Below are 15313 nucleotides of genomic sequence, written 5' to 3'. Positions count from 1 at the left end.
ATTTTTGTTTTTAAATAAACTTATTGGTATAATTGTTTTATTGCCATTTTCTTTTTAAAATTATCTTTACAATTGTTTGTTTTTTGGGTTTTTTTTACTTATTCCCTATATGGGACATTAAACAGGTTGTTCACTACTTTAACACTGCTGGCCTATCCTTAGAACAGATGATCAATGTCTGATCGACCGGGGTCTCACACCCAACACCCCTGCCGACCAGCTGTTCTTGGTGCCGGCGGTGGCAGCACCAAGAACAGCTGAGTCCGGGTGTTGGATCCTGGCCGATCAGACATTGATGACCTATCCTAAGGATAGGCCAACAGTGTTAAAGTAGTTGATAACCTCTTTAACTTTTATTACTGTAATTGTTGGTATTATGTATTGCAATGAATAAACACTGCATTATAGCTGTCAGTGTGACACTGACAGAAGCCTTTTAGACTATGCGCCTGGCATGGTCTGACAAGGTTTGCTGTAGCTGGCTGACTAGGAGGCTGTCATGACAACCTCGGGTTGCCATGGCAATAATCAGGCCCCCCACAATCACTTTGTGGGGATTCCGATTGGGTGGGAGAGGAAGCGCACTCCCTCTCCCAGCCTCCTAAATGCTGTGATCGCTATTGATCGTGGCATGTAGGGGGTTAAACAGCCAGGGGCTCCTGTGCCCCAATGATCGTCATGGCATACCGGTATGCCTATTTGCACAGTCACTGTAAGATCTGATGTACCAGCATGTCAAATGTTGGGAAGGGGTTAAATAATCTGTTGTTATTAACCTGCAGATTGATGATGTTAAGGAAGATGCCCAGCCACAGTACTGAGAGTGCAGCACCCAGTAGATCGTGTACTTTATTCCTCCTGGGAACTTGTGGTTTCTATAATGAAAGCACGTTGGTTGTGGCTACACTCACAGAAGTGAGCAGCAATGGCTATAAGCACACGCCCGCTCTCTGCAATGCATCCGTGAAGAGAAGGTGGTCAGTCAATGTCAGCTGTGTGCTTACAGTTGCTGCTCAGAGTATAATAAATAGTGACTGTAGCTGCACTGGCATGCCTGCATGACTGAAAGCCGACAGCTCCCAGGAGGAATAAAGATTTTGATCTCCTGTGTGCAACATTTTCAGTACAACAGCCAAGCACCTCCTTAACGCTATTAACCTGTAGATTAATCCTTTATCTTCAAGTAAAAGGTATTACCCGACATGACACATCCCCTTTAACAATTAGCATTCCCTTTCCAGGGGTCCCTGTCTGAAATATGGACATAATTGTGACAATTCTAGTAAACCTTGTCTTCCCACCTGATAACAAGACTTTTTCAGTTGATCGGCCAAGATGTTGTGGGTCTGGATGAATCTGAGGAAGAAGCTTGCTCCGATAATGCCAAGATGAGTAATTGGAGAAATTTTTGGTGATAAGGTTGCTAGTAAACTCAAGCTCGTCGGAAGGAGGAACATGAGATGATTGTGCAACAAATCTTCTGTAATCCCAGCAATGAACTGTAGTACAACAGTTGAAAAGAAAATAAACAGTATTAACTTTACAATATTGAGCAACATTGGACTCTAGTTAGGATGTACTTACAATTCCTTTCATCAATCTCCAGAAATCGGTTACAAAGGGTTAACTCTTTTGCCCAATCTGGTTCTGGCATATGCTTCATGATCCAACAACGATGATACCAAGTGCCATACGATTTTGGGTTGACTCGTAAACAGTTCTCTAGAAAGGAGAGCTCCGATAAATACAGAGGGCGCATCTCTTCATCTGACCTCAAATACAAAAAGAAAACAAAGTATACCATTTAACAACTGGCCACTTACCGGTTACATCAAGAGCAGTTGGTTGAATCCATTTTTTTCCACTATGCATCTTTAATTGGGTAGCTTTTCTTAAAAGGTTTGCCCACCTTTGCAACCAATTTTTATTGCCATTTGCAAACAGTCTAGCTTTACAATACTGAAATAATTTGCAGCAACTTTGGAAATTGTAAACAGACCTACAAAGGAATCTGTGTAGTGGGATCCTATATACTCGTGTAGACCCTTTCAACTCACCCCAAGCCCCCACTTCTTGAAAACCTTCTAAATTCATGTTATGAAAGAAGTTTCCATCTGATTATTTGTGCCAACGCTGCACCTTTTCACATTATGTACAATATCACAGTCACACACAAAAAAAAAAAAATAAAAAGTCACCTGTCAGGTCCAAGTGCAAGAAAAACTTCTCGTCTTAAGTTCCATAATGAGGCAAAGTCTGGGTTTAAAGCCAATATCTGAGCTGTTATTTCCAATGCTTCTTTATCCAACTGTCCAGCTTGTCGCTGGAGGAAACACAAGAATAAGCTGTCACAGCAGAGAAGGGCGATACCAAGAAAAAAAAAAAAATCTAAATCCGAGAGCAGGCAGAGAAATATACTGTCAATTTATGTTGACGTCCGTTTCACGTTTGACACATGCAAGATACAAGACAGAAAGAAAGATTTAAGGAGAAAGTCGCTTTACAAGTGAAAAAGGGTATACATAAAAATTAGTACAAAAATCATTAATAGAACAAAACTGACTGGTACAGGAGGAGAGAGGACCCTGCCCGTGAGGGTTCACAGTCTACAAGGAATGGTTGAGGATACAGTAGGGGAGGACAGAGCTGGTTGCGCAGTGGTGTACTGGACTGAGGGTTATTGTACGCTTGTTGGAAGAGGTGGGTCTTCAGTTTCCTCTTGAAGCTTTTCACGGAAGGAGAGAGTGATATGCTGGGGTAGAGCATTCCAGAGTATGGGGGAGGCACGGGATAAATCTTGTATGCGATTATGGGAAGAGGAGATAAGAGAGGAGTAGATAAGGAGATCTTGTGAGGATCTGAGGTTGCGTGCAGGTAGGTACCGGGAGACTAGGTCACAGATGTAAGGAGGAGACAGGTTGTGGATGACTTTGTAGATCATGGTTAATGTTTTGAACTGGAGTCTTTGGGCAATGGGAAGCCAATGAAGGGATTGGCAGAGTGGTGAGGCTGGGGAATAGCGAGGGGAGAGGTGGATTAAGCGGGCCGCAGAGTTCAGGATAGATTGGAGGGGTGCAAGAGTGTTGGAAGGGAGGCCAGAGAGCAGGAGGTTGCAGTAATCGAGGCGGGAGATGATGAGGACAGGTTTTTGCCAATTCTTGGTTAAGGAAGGCACAGATCCGTGAGTTGTAGTACGCATGAGGTGAAGAGGGCTTGGATGTGCGGCTTGAAGGATAGAGCACAGTCAAGGGCTACAATTCTTATTGTTTGTGTTCTGAAAGGCAGCAAAAATCTCAGGATATTAACCCCTTCCCTCATAAATCAGTTTTCACCTTCCTAACCAGGCAAATGCTACAAATCGCACATGTGTCACTTTATATGGCGACAACTCTGGAATGCTTCTACATATCCCAGTGATTATGAGGTTGGTTTTTCATGGCACTTTATATTTTATGTTAGAAAAACAAAAGACCAAGTACAGCGAACCTCATAATGATGATAGTGTACATGAACCCCATAGAATACATACAAAAACTTGTGAACGAGGGGGGGTATTTTTCATGTTTTTTTGGAGTAAGAATTACTGCACCACAATTGTGAAAAAAAGTATACAGTTTTTATTATTACAAAAAATACAAAATACTGGAAATCACATGTGATTGCAGTTAGTGATTAGACATACATAGTTAAAATCCAATTAAATGAGACAGAGAAAAGAAGGTCACAGGGAGGAAGACAGGCTACCCCTTAATTTCTGTGCAGGGAACAGGATAGTTAGATTATATCCCAGATGGCCATATAAATAACCAGAGAAACATAGGTATATCCCCTAAGATAGTAGAGTAATGGAGTGCTTATATATGAAAAGTAACCAACAGGATAAGGTCCAAATCAGGGCCTGAACACAATAGTATGTAACACCACCAGCGAGTACATAGCATAATCTCAAATAAAGGAAAAAAAAAAAATTCATAAAATGCTGGAGATTGGCACCTGAAGGACCTACCTGTGGTATGTATAGCACCCAAGGAGGGGAGTCTGTCAGCCTCACGTGGACCCGGTCCAAACACGTGTTTCGCAGGTGCTTCAACGGTCTCCCGTTGCCACCACCCTGAAACGAAGCTGCAGCCCAGTGGCAAAGACCATACAGCTGTTTATCAAGACAGGTTCCACTCAGAATAGGCCTCGCCATGGTCAACCAAAGAAGTTGAGTACACATGCTCAGCGTCATATCCAGGAGGTTGTCTTTTCAAAATAGATGTATGAGTGCTGTCAGCATTGCTGCGGAAGTTAAAGGGATAGAGGCTCAGGCTGTCATTGCTCAGACCAAAAGCCGACCACTGCATCAAATTGATCTGGATGGCTGTTGTCCCAGAAGGAAGGCTGTTCTAAAGATGATGCACAAGAAAGCCCACAAACAGTTTGCTAAAGACAAGCAGACTAAAGGCCCCGTCACACACATTGATAAATCTTTGGCAGATCTGTGGTTGCAATGAAATCATGGACATATTGTTCCATTTGTACACAGCCACAAACCTGGCACGGATTGTCCACAATTTCACTGCAACCACAGATCTGCCGCAGATTTAGCTCTGTGTGTGACAGGGCCTTAAGAACATGGATAATTGGAACCATGTCCTGTGGTCTGATGAGACCAAGATAAACTTATTGTGTTCAGATGGTGTGAAGTGTGCGTAGCAGCAGCCAGGTGAGGAATACAAAGACAAGTGTGTCTTGCCTACAGTCAAGCATAGTGGTGGGAGTGTCATCCAATGGATATAATAAACTAGACCCAGGTCCATATATTGCTTGTTATGAAATAATTAAAATGACTCTTTTTAAAGACTGAAAGAGTTACCTTATTCAACGCAGCCTGTGTGGCACTAACATACAGTTGTAATTTCTTCTCTCTCTCCTTACGCTTTGCCTCCTGTTGCTCCAACGTAGTTTTCACTTTAATCCTCCCGTGCTACATACAGAATACACTGTAGGTTATAGCTTTATAAATTTAAGAGCCTATTTACTGCAAGCAATTTCCCCTTACAATAACATTTCTCATATGGGATCTTAAAGAGAATCTGTCACCAGGTTTTTGCTCCCCCATCTGAGAGCAGCATAATGTAGAGACCGAGACCCTGATGCCAGCAATCTGTCACTTACTAAGCTGTTTGCTGTCATTTTGATAAAATCAATATTTTCTCTGCTGCAGATCTAGCAGTTATACACAGCTCATGGATATTATGGATTACCTGGCAGCAGGTCAAGTAGTCCTCTAATGGTAATCTACTGCTGATTAATCAAATTTTCAAATCTGCACTAAGCAGGCCAGTAAGTGACAAATTGCTGGAATCAGGATCTCTGCCCCTACGTTATGCTGCTCTCAGATTAGGTGGCAAAAATCTGGTGACAGATTCCCTTTAAGTTCATACTGAGGTGCAGTAGCCTATGCATACAGTAAGACCATCAAAAACAAGTCCCCAAAGCTAAAAAAAAATTCACAAAATGCAAAAGGTATTGCTTAGGAGACAGGGTTGATATGAATCATCAGGGTTAGGTCACTGCTGGGCCCTGCTGCAGTACAAAATACAGGAAAAATGTTCAAAGATTACATTTTACCCTGACACAAAATTACTGACTTGTTTTCATCTGTAGTTGCACTTCATAATAATTAAAAAATACTGCATTTTTCAGATTATAAGACGCACTTTCCTTCCCAAAACTTTGGGAGGAAAATGAGGGGTGCGTCTTAAAATTCGAATATAGCTTACCGGGAGGTGGAGAATTGGCATAGGCGAATATGCAGGCGGCTCTCTGTATGGGCAGGCGACAGGCTGCCTCTCTGTGCGGGCAGGCGGTGGTGGAGTGTAGTCAAAGGGGGCAGGGGTGGTGCTGGTGGGGTCTGTCCTGGCAGCGGGCCGGCGGGTCTCTGTGTGGGCTGTATCGAGCAGGTCGGTGCGGCGGCTGTACCAGATGCAGTGGGTTCAAATGATGGTGCCCGGAGTCAGTGCGTGTGAAGATGGAGCTCTCGGCTGGGAGCTCTATCTGCGCACGCGCCGCTCTGGGCGCAATTTCTTTGAAGCCAGGACCGCCTACAGAGCATCTGGGACACCAGCAGCACAGGCCTGCTCCACACACTCACCGGAGCTTCCGCAGCCAGCACAGCTTCTGCTGCTCTGGGTTCAAAATATTTGATATTTGAGTTTTTGCCTGAATAATAACTGATGTTTCAAGTGTTGTAATGTAGACTTATAAATAACAGTTAATTCTTTGATGGTTCATTTTAGCCAACGACAATATGGTTTGTGCCATTTTGGCCATTAAGAAAACAGACCTGCCTTAGAGAGCAACATAGAGTGAGAGAACTACTTTATTCTTAAGGCTGCTTTCACACATCCGTTTTTTGCCGTGTGGCACAATCCGGTAAAAACTGGAAAGAACGGATCTGGCGTGTGTTGCCGCTGGATCCGTTCTTTCCCCCATAGACTTGTATAGCGCCGGATTGTGCCGCATGGCCTTGCGTTGCATCCGGCTTTTGCCGGATCCGGCGTAAATAGCTGATCCGGCAGCCGGATGGAACGCTGCTTGCAGCATTTTTTATCTCCGGCGAAAAACCATATAGCGCGAGATCCGGCGACGTGAGTTACAATGAGAGCCTATGGACGCCAGATCAGTCATCATCCGGCATATGACGGAATCCAACGACAGATACGGTCTTTGTTTCTGGGCATGCCCAGAGTCTCTCTCTCTCTCTCTCTCTCTCTCTCTCTCTGTCGGTCTCTCCCTTCTTCATATTTACCGATCACCAGCGCGGCACTGCACAGCTGTCGCACTGCTCTGGAGGCTTCTCCAGCTTTTGAAAATGCCGTCCGCTCATTATTCCATCTCGTATTCCCTGCTTCCTCCGCCCACTGGCGCCTGTGATTGGTTGCAGTCAGACACATCCCCACACTGAGTGACAGCTGTCTCACTGCAACCAATTACAGCAGCTGGTGGGCAGGTCTATATCTTCCAGTGAAATAATTGAAAAAAGAAAAAGAAGGGAATTTTGTTTACTTACCGTAAATTCCTTTTCTTCTAGCTCCAATTGGGAGACCCAGACAATTGGGTGTATAGCTTCTGCCTCCGGAGGCCACACAAAGTATTACACTCAAAAGTGTAACCCCTCCCCTCTGCCTATACACCCTCCCGTGCCTCACGGGCTCCTCAGTTTTGGTGCAAGAGCAGGAAGGAGGAAACTTATAAATTGGTCTAAGGTAAATTCAATCCGAAGGATGTTCGGAGAACTGAAACCATGAACCAAAGAAACAATTGAACATGAACAACATGTGTACACAACAGAACAACAAGCCCGAAGGGAACAGGGGCGGGTGCTGGGTCTCCCAATTGGAGCTAGAAGAAAAGGAATTTACGGTAAGTAAACAAAATTCCCTTCTTCTTTGTCGCTCCATTGGGAGACCCAGACAATTGGGACGTCCAAAAGCAGTCCCTGGGTGGGTAAAAGAATACCTCGATAAATAGAGCCGACACGGCTCCCTCTTACAGGTGGGCAACCGCCGCCTGAAGGACTCGCCTACCTAGACTGGAATCTGCCGAAGCATAGGTATGCACCTGATAGTGTTTCGTGAAAGTGTGCAGGCTAGACCAGGTAGCTGCCTGACACACCTGCTGAGCCGTCGCCCGGTGCCGCAATGCCCAGGACGCACCCACGGCTCTGGTAGAATGGGCTTTCAGCCCCGAAGGAAGCGGAAGCCCCGAAGAACGGTAAGCTTCAAGAATCGGTTCCTTGATCCACCGAGCCAAGGTTGACTTGGAAGCCTGCGAACCCTTACGCTGACCGGCGACAAGTACAAAGAGTGCATCTGAACGGCGCAGGGGCGCTGTGCGAGACACGTAGTACCGGAGTGCTCTCACTAGATCTAATGAGTGCAAATCCTTTTCACATCGGTGAATTGGATTAGGGCAAAAAGAAGGTAAGGTGATATCCTGATTGAGATGAAAAGGAGATACCACCTTAGGGAGAAATTCCGGAACAGGACGCAGAACCACCTTATCCTGGTGAAAAACCAGGAAGGGGGCTTTGCATGACAGCGCTGCAAGATCCGACACTCTTCGGAGTGATGTGACTGCCACTAGAAATGCCACCTTCTGCGAAAGACGTGATAAGGAGACATCTCGCAGCGGCTCGAAAGGTGGTTTCTGAAGAGCCGTTAGCACCCTGTTAAGGTCCCAGGGCTCTAGTGGGCGCTTGTAAGGTGGGACTATGTGGCATACTCCTTGCAGGAACGTGCGGACCTGCGGGAGCCTGGCCAGGCGCCTTTGAAAAAATACTGAGAGCGCCGATACTTGTCCCTTGAGAGAGCTTAGTGACAAACCTTTGTCCATTCCAGATTGAAGGAAGGAAAGAAAAATGGGTAAGGCAAAAGGCCAGGGAGTAAACCCATTCACAGAGCACCAGGACAAGAATATCCGCCAAGTCCTGTAATAGATCTTGGCGGACGTCGGTTTCCTGGCTTGTCTCATAGTGGCAATGACATCCTGAGATAACCCTGACGATGCTAGGAGCCAGGACTCAATGGCCACACAGTCAGGTTGAGGGCCGCAGAATTCAGATGGAAAAACGGCCCTTGTGACAGCAAGTCTGTGCGGTCTGGAAGGGCCCACGGTTGACCCACCGTGAGATGCCACAGATTCGGGTACCACGACCGCCTCGGCCAGTCTGGAGCGACGAGAATGGCGCGGCGGCAGTCGGACTTGATCTTGCGTAATACTCTGGGTAGCATCGCCAGAGGAGGAAACACAAGGCAGTTGAAACTGCGACCAATCCTGTACTATTGCATCCGCCGCCAGAGCTCTGTGATCCTGAGATCGTGCCATGAATGCTGGGACCTTGTTGTTGTGCCGTGACACCATGAGATCGACGTCCGGCGTTCCCCAGCGGCGACAGATCTCTCGAAACACCTCTGGGTGCAGAGACCATTCCCCCGCGTCCATGCCCTGACGACTGAGAAAATCTGCTTCCCAGTTTTCTACTCCCGGTATGTGAACTGCGGAGATGGTGGATGCTGTGGCTTCCACCCACTGCAGAATTCGCCGTACTTCCTGGAAGGCTTGACGACTGCGAGTGCCGCCCTGGTGATTGATGTAGGCGACTGCAGTGGCGTTGTCCGACTGGATACGGATCTGCCTGCCCTCCAGCCACTGATGGAACGCCAATAGGGCTAGATACACTGCCCTTATCTCCAGAACATTGATCTGAAGGGAAGACTCCCTCGGAGTCCAGGTCCCCTGAGCCCTGTGGTGGAGAAACACTGCTCCCCACCCTGACAGGCTCGCGTCCGTGGTGACCACAGCCCAGGTTGGGGGCAGGAAGGATTTTCCCTGCGATAGAGAAGTGGGAAGAAGCCACCACTGAAGAGACGTCTTGGTTGCCAGGGAAAGAGAGACATTCTTGTCGAGGGAAGTCGATCTCTTGTCCCACTTGTGGAGAATGTCCCATTGGAGTGGGCGTAGATGAAATTGCGCGAAGGGCACTGCCTCCATCGCTGCCACCATCTTCCCTAGGAAGTGCATGAGGCGCCTCAATGGGTGTGACTGACTCTGAAGAAGAGATTGCACCCCTGCTTGCAGAGAAAGCTGTTTGTCCAGTGGTAGCTTGACTACCGCTGACTGGGTATGAAACTCCATCCCGAGGTAAGTCAGTGATTGGGTCGGTGTCAACTTGGATTTCGGGAAGTTGATGATCCACCCGAACCGCTGGAGAGTCGCCAGAGCGACGGATAGACTTTGTTGACACGCCACCCGAGACGGGGCCCTGACTAGGAGATCGTCTAAGTAGGGAATCACCGAGTGGCCCTGAGAATGCAGGACCGCCACAACGGATGCCATGGCTTTGGTGAAAACCCGTGGGGCTGTCGCCAGGCCGAAGGGCAATGCCACGAACTGAAGGTGTTCGTCCCCGATGGCGAAACGCAAAAAGCGTTGATGTTCTGGTGCGATCGGCACATGGAGATAAGCATCCTTGATGTCGATCGATGCGAGGAAGTCTCCTTGTGACATCGAGGCGATGACCGAGCGGAGAGATTCCATCCGGAATCGTCTGGTGCTCACGTGTTTGTTGAGCAATTTGAGGTCCAGAACGGGACGGAATGATCCGTCTTTCTTGGGCACAACGAATAAGTTGGAGTAAAAACCGCGACCCTGTTCCTGAGTGGGAACGGGGGTCACAACTCCTTCTTTTTTCAGAGCGTCCACCGCTTGAAAAAGTGCGTCTGCCCGCGCGGGGGGCGGGGAGGTTCTGAAGAAACGAGTCGGAGGACAAGAGCTGAACTCTATCCTGTAACCGTGAGACAGGATGTCTCTCACCCATCGGTCTTGAACATGTGGCCACCAGGCGTCGCGAAAGCGGGAGAGCCTGCCACCGACCGAGGATGCGGTTCGGGGATGCCGTGAGTCATGAGGAGGCCGCCTTGGGGGCAGTGCCTCCGGCGGTCTTTTGGGGACGTGACTTAGACCGCCACGCATAGGAGTTCCTCTGGCCTTTGTCCTGTCTATTTGACGAAGAGGACTGTGGCTTGGCGGAGGGACGAAAGGACCGAAACCTCGATTGTATTTTTCGTTGCTGAGGTCTCTTGGGTTTTGACTGGGGTAAGGAGGAGTCCTTTCCCTTGGATTCCTTAATAATCTCATCCAATCGTTCGCCAAACAATCTCTCGCCAGAAAACGGCAAACCGGTTAAGAACCTCTTGGAAGCCGAGTCTGCCTTCCATTCGCGCAGCCACATGGCCCTGCGGACTGCAACAGAATTAGCGGATGCCACCGCTGTACGGCTAGTTGAGTCTAGGACTGCGTTCATGGCGTAGGAAGAAAACGCCGACGCCTGCGAGGTTAAAGATGCAACCTGCGGGGCAGACGTACGTGTGACCGCATTAATCTCAGCCAGACAAGCTGAGATAGCTTGGAGTGCCCACACGGCTGCAAAAGCCGGGGCAAAAGACGCTCCCGTGGCCTCATAGATGGATTTCATCAGGAGTTCTATCTGCCTGTCAGTGGCATCTTTTAGTGATGAGCCATCTGCAACCGCATCCACAGATCTAGCCGCCAATCTGGAGACTGGGGGATCCACCTTGGGACATTGAGCCCAACCCTTAACTACGTCAGCGGGGAAGGGGTAACGTGTGTCAGTAAGGCGCTTAGTAAAGCGCTTGTCCGGAACCGTTCTGGGCTTCTGGATGGCATCCCTGAAGTTAGAGTGATCAAAAAATGCACTCCGTGTACGTTTGGGAAACCGAAACTGGTGTTTCTCCTGCTGAGAGGCCGACTCCTCTATAGGTGGAGGCGGGGGAGATAGATCCAACACCTGATTGATGGACGAGATAAGATCATTTACGAAGGCGTCCCCTTCAGGTGTATCAAGATTGAGAGCAACATCAGGGTCCGAGCCCCGAGCTGCAACCTCCGCCTCGTCCTCCAGAGAGTCCTCCAGCTGGGAACCGGAGCAGCGTGAGGAAGTCGGGGAAGATTCCAAGCGAGCCCGCTTAGCTGGTCTGGGACTGTGGTCCGTGGAGGAGTCCTCCACGTGAGACCTAGGGCCCACCCCGGCCGGGGTGGACCGAGAGGGACCTGGAGGCGCCGATCTAACAGGGTCCGGGGCCTGTGTAAGGACCGGTCTGGACTGCAGGGCTTCCAGCAACTTGGCAGACCATTTGCCCATAGACTGAGCCATGGATTGTGAGAGTGACTCTGAGAGCTTTTCAGCAAAAACTGCAAACTCTGTCGCTGCCACCTGGACAGTGGAAGCAGGGGGGTCTGCCTGAGCCGAGGGGCCCACTAGTGACCGAGGCTCCGGCTGAGCAAGCGTAACAGGGGCCGAGCATTGCTCACAATGAGGGTAGGTGGAACCCGCAGGTAACATAGCCCTACAAGAGGTACATGTCGCAAAAAACCCCTGTGCTTTAGTGCCCTTGCTCCTTGTGGACGACATGCTGTAGTGTCCTAGGAGCGTGATCACTGAGGGTATATAGAAAAAAGGGTATACAGCCCGGCCGAACAGAAATAAGTATATATATATACGTATCTATACCGGCACCCAGGGGGACCAACACCGAGTGACCGGTGCGGCTTACCGACCGCTAAAAAGCAGGGTGTGTGTGCTCCAGATTCCCTGCCTTGGTCTCCCAGAGCTGCAGAGCTGTTCTCTGTGATTCTCCACCGGCAGAATGTCCGAAAAATGGCTGCCGGAGCTCTCAGGGGAGGAGTGAAGCCGTGGGCGGCGTTAGGAAAAGTGCGGGAATCTGGGGTCCCCACAGTGATCAGTGAGGGGGGAGGGAGCATACAGGATGCCCCGGCCCTCACATCCGACGTCAGGTCGGCTGTCCCGCCCCTATCTCTGATAGACAGGTCCGGGGGCGGGAGTTTTGCCACTAGGCCGCGATGAAGCCGGGGACTAAATTTAATACCGCGGCCGACAAGCAGGCGCGGTCGGCGCGGTGGTCCCCGGTCTTCACAATTCAGCAGCCAGTTGCGGCGTCCGGGAACCAGGCGCTCCATACACATTCCCCATGGGGACACAGAGTACCTCGTGGATGCAGGGCCCTGTCCCTGAGGATAGATAAGCTCCTGTCCAGCAGATTCCCTCAGGGGCTGCGGAGGGAGCACGGTCCCAGAACCTGGATGACCGCTTCGGATCCCACTTCTACCAGAGCCCTAAGGGATGGAGAAGGAAACACGGCATGAGGCTCCGGCCGTCGTACCCGCAATGGGTACCTCAACCTTAACAGCACCGCCGACTTAGTGGGGTGAGAAGGGAGCATGCCGGGGCCCTCTTTTCTTCCAACCGATACAATCAGCAGCTGCTGCTGACTAAAATGGAGATGTGTGAGTGGATGTGTGCCTCCTTCCACACAAAGCATAAAACTGAGGAGCCCGTGAGGCATGGGAGGGTGTATAGGCAGAGGGGAGGGGTTACACTTTTGAGTGTAATACTTTGTGTGGCCTCCGGAGGCAGAAGCTATACACCCAATTGTCTGGGTCTCCCAATGGAGCGACAAAGAAAAAGGCGTGCCCCCCCCCCAATTATAATACCAGCAAAGGTAAAGCCACACGGCTGATATTCTCAGGATGGGGAGCCCCAGCCTAAAAATATCAGCCAGCAGCCGTCGGTAATCGCCGCATCCATTAGATGCGACAGTCCCGGGACTCTACCAAGCTCATCCCGAATTGCACTGGTGCAATGGCAATCGGGGTACTAAGGAGTTAATGGCATCCCATAGCTGCCACTAAGTCCTAGGTTAATCATGGCAGGTGTCTATGAAAAACCTTCCATGATTAACCTGTAAGTTAAAGTAAAGTAAATAAACACAATCACAGAAAAATCCCTTATTTGAAATGAAAAAAAAAAACAAAAAAACAAAAACACCACACACCCTTTTCCACCACTTTATTAACCCCCAAATATCCCTCCAGGTCCGACGTAATCCACACGAGCTCCCACGACGCTTTCAACTCTGCTACATGAAGCTGACAGGAGCGGCCGTAGAACACTGCCACTCCTGTGAGCTCCATGCAGCAACTTAAGTGAGTCGTGCTGTCAGAGATTACGTCACTCAGGTAGTGCCTGCGTGTGTGCGGTAATGAGGGGTGCGGTAATGCCTGCGTGTGCGGTGATGACGGGGGCGGTAGTGCCTGCGTGTGCGGTGATGACGGGGGCGGTAGTGCCGGGGTGTGTGCGGTGATGATGGGAATCTCACGCTCATGGAAAAAAAAAAAAAAAAAAAAGGAAGAGGATCCGTTTTTGCTGGATGTGTCGCATCAGTTTTTAACACAATCTACGACGGATCTGTTGCATCAGGCCCAAACGGGATTGTGCCTGAGGGCAAAAAACGGATGTATGAAAGCAGCCTAAGTCTCAGAAAACCTATCAAAAGGTAGCAAAGTAATGAATCCCCATCACTTAATGTCTAGTGATGGCACATAGAAGCAAATTTCTGCTATTGTGCAGACCTGACAGAATCACACTACTAACCACATACAAGATAATTCCAGTTAAGCTCCAGAGCTACTGGGCATGTGCGACCCTCAGCACTGGACAAGACAGCTCTGTACACCATATTGACCGTTCTTGGCTACTAAAACTCAGCTGCCTGAGCTGCAGAGCCTGAAAATGGCAATGACACAATATACAGGGCTGTGCAGTTCTGGCTTTGTACAAATCTAATGATAGTTGATCTGTGAGTAATGGCTCTTGTCAGACCCTCAACAATTTCATATTGATGACCTATCCAAATCATGGAGTATCAAGATTATAATCCTGGCCATGAGGTGACAAGGAAAAATGTGCTATATATCTCAAACATGCGGCAAAACGAAATACACCCATTTAGTTAATAAATTCTGAAATTCTGCAGAAAAAGGCATGTTATAAGGCAATCGATGTGCCTAAAAATGTGATACTAATGGGGTTGATGATCTAAGAACAAAAAAAAAGTAATGGGAATACTAATGGGTTGCTTACTATAAAATATAGTGCATGTATTTGCTTTATTTCATGCCCTACTAGTCCTCTACAATATATAATCTGAATTGATTATTAAGTATACCAGTGTCATTATGAAGAGACTAAAGCTGGGGTCACACATAGCGACAGCGACAACGACGTCGCTGTTACGTCACCATTTTCTGTGACGTAACAGCGACCTTGTATGTCGCTGTTATGATCGCTGCTTTGCTGTTAAACACAGCAGAAGCAGCGATCATAAAGTCGCTGTGCTACATGTGCAGAGAGCAGGGAGCCGCGCTTAGCGCTGGCTCCTTGCTCTCCTAGGTACAGTACACATCGGGTTAATTACCCGATGTGTGCTGCAGCTACATGTCACAGTGCAGAGAGCAGGGAGCCGCGCACACTGCTTAGCGCTGGCTTCCTGCTCTCCTTGCTACAGTATACATCGGGTTAATTACCCGATGCGTACTGCAGCCACATGTGCACAGAGCAGGAGCCGGCACTGGCAGCAAGAGCGGAGGCTGGTAACAAAGGTAAATATCGGGTAACCAGGGAAAGGGCTTCCCTTGGTTACCCGATGTTTACGCTGGTTACAGCTTACCGCAGGCTGCCAGATGCCGGCTCCTGCTCCCTGCCAGATGCCGGCTCCTGCTCCCTGCTCGCTTCATTTCGTCGCTCTCTCGCTGTCACACACAGCGATGTGTGTGTCACAGAGGGAGAGTGACGACCAAAAAATGAAGCTGGACATTCAGCAACGACCGGCGACCTCACAGCAGGGGCCAGGTCGTTGCTGGATGTCACACACAGCGACAGCGACGG

At 48.9% G+C, this 15313-nt stretch overlaps 1 protein-coding gene across 1 annotated transcript in view; it reads right to left on the bottom strand.

Annotated features, from left to right (window-relative positions):
* The window catches only part of RABGGTA (Rab geranylgeranyltransferase subunit alpha), a 170413-nt gene that overhangs the window by 129547 nt on the left and 25553 nt on the right, over positions 1-15313 (bottom strand). Inside the window, exons 3-6 of the mRNA XM_075318985.1 lie at positions 4859-4969; positions 2199-2323; positions 1585-1772; positions 1302-1499 (exon numbers count right to left, since the gene is read on the bottom strand). Coding sequence (XP_075175100.1) covers positions 1302-1499; positions 1585-1772; positions 2199-2323; positions 4859-4969 — 622 coding nt within the window. The remainder of the gene's footprint in view (positions 1-1301; positions 1500-1584; positions 1773-2198; positions 2324-4858; positions 4970-15313) is intronic.

This window comes from Anomaloglossus baeobatrachus, chromosome 1 (assembly GCF_048569485.1).
Source record: "Anomaloglossus baeobatrachus isolate aAnoBae1 chromosome 1, aAnoBae1.hap1, whole genome shotgun sequence".
Taxonomy (NCBI): domain Eukaryota; kingdom Metazoa; phylum Chordata; class Amphibia; order Anura; family Aromobatidae; genus Anomaloglossus; species Anomaloglossus baeobatrachus.
Note: the sequence above shows the minus strand (reverse complement) of the source record. Positions and strands in the feature narration are given on the sequence as shown.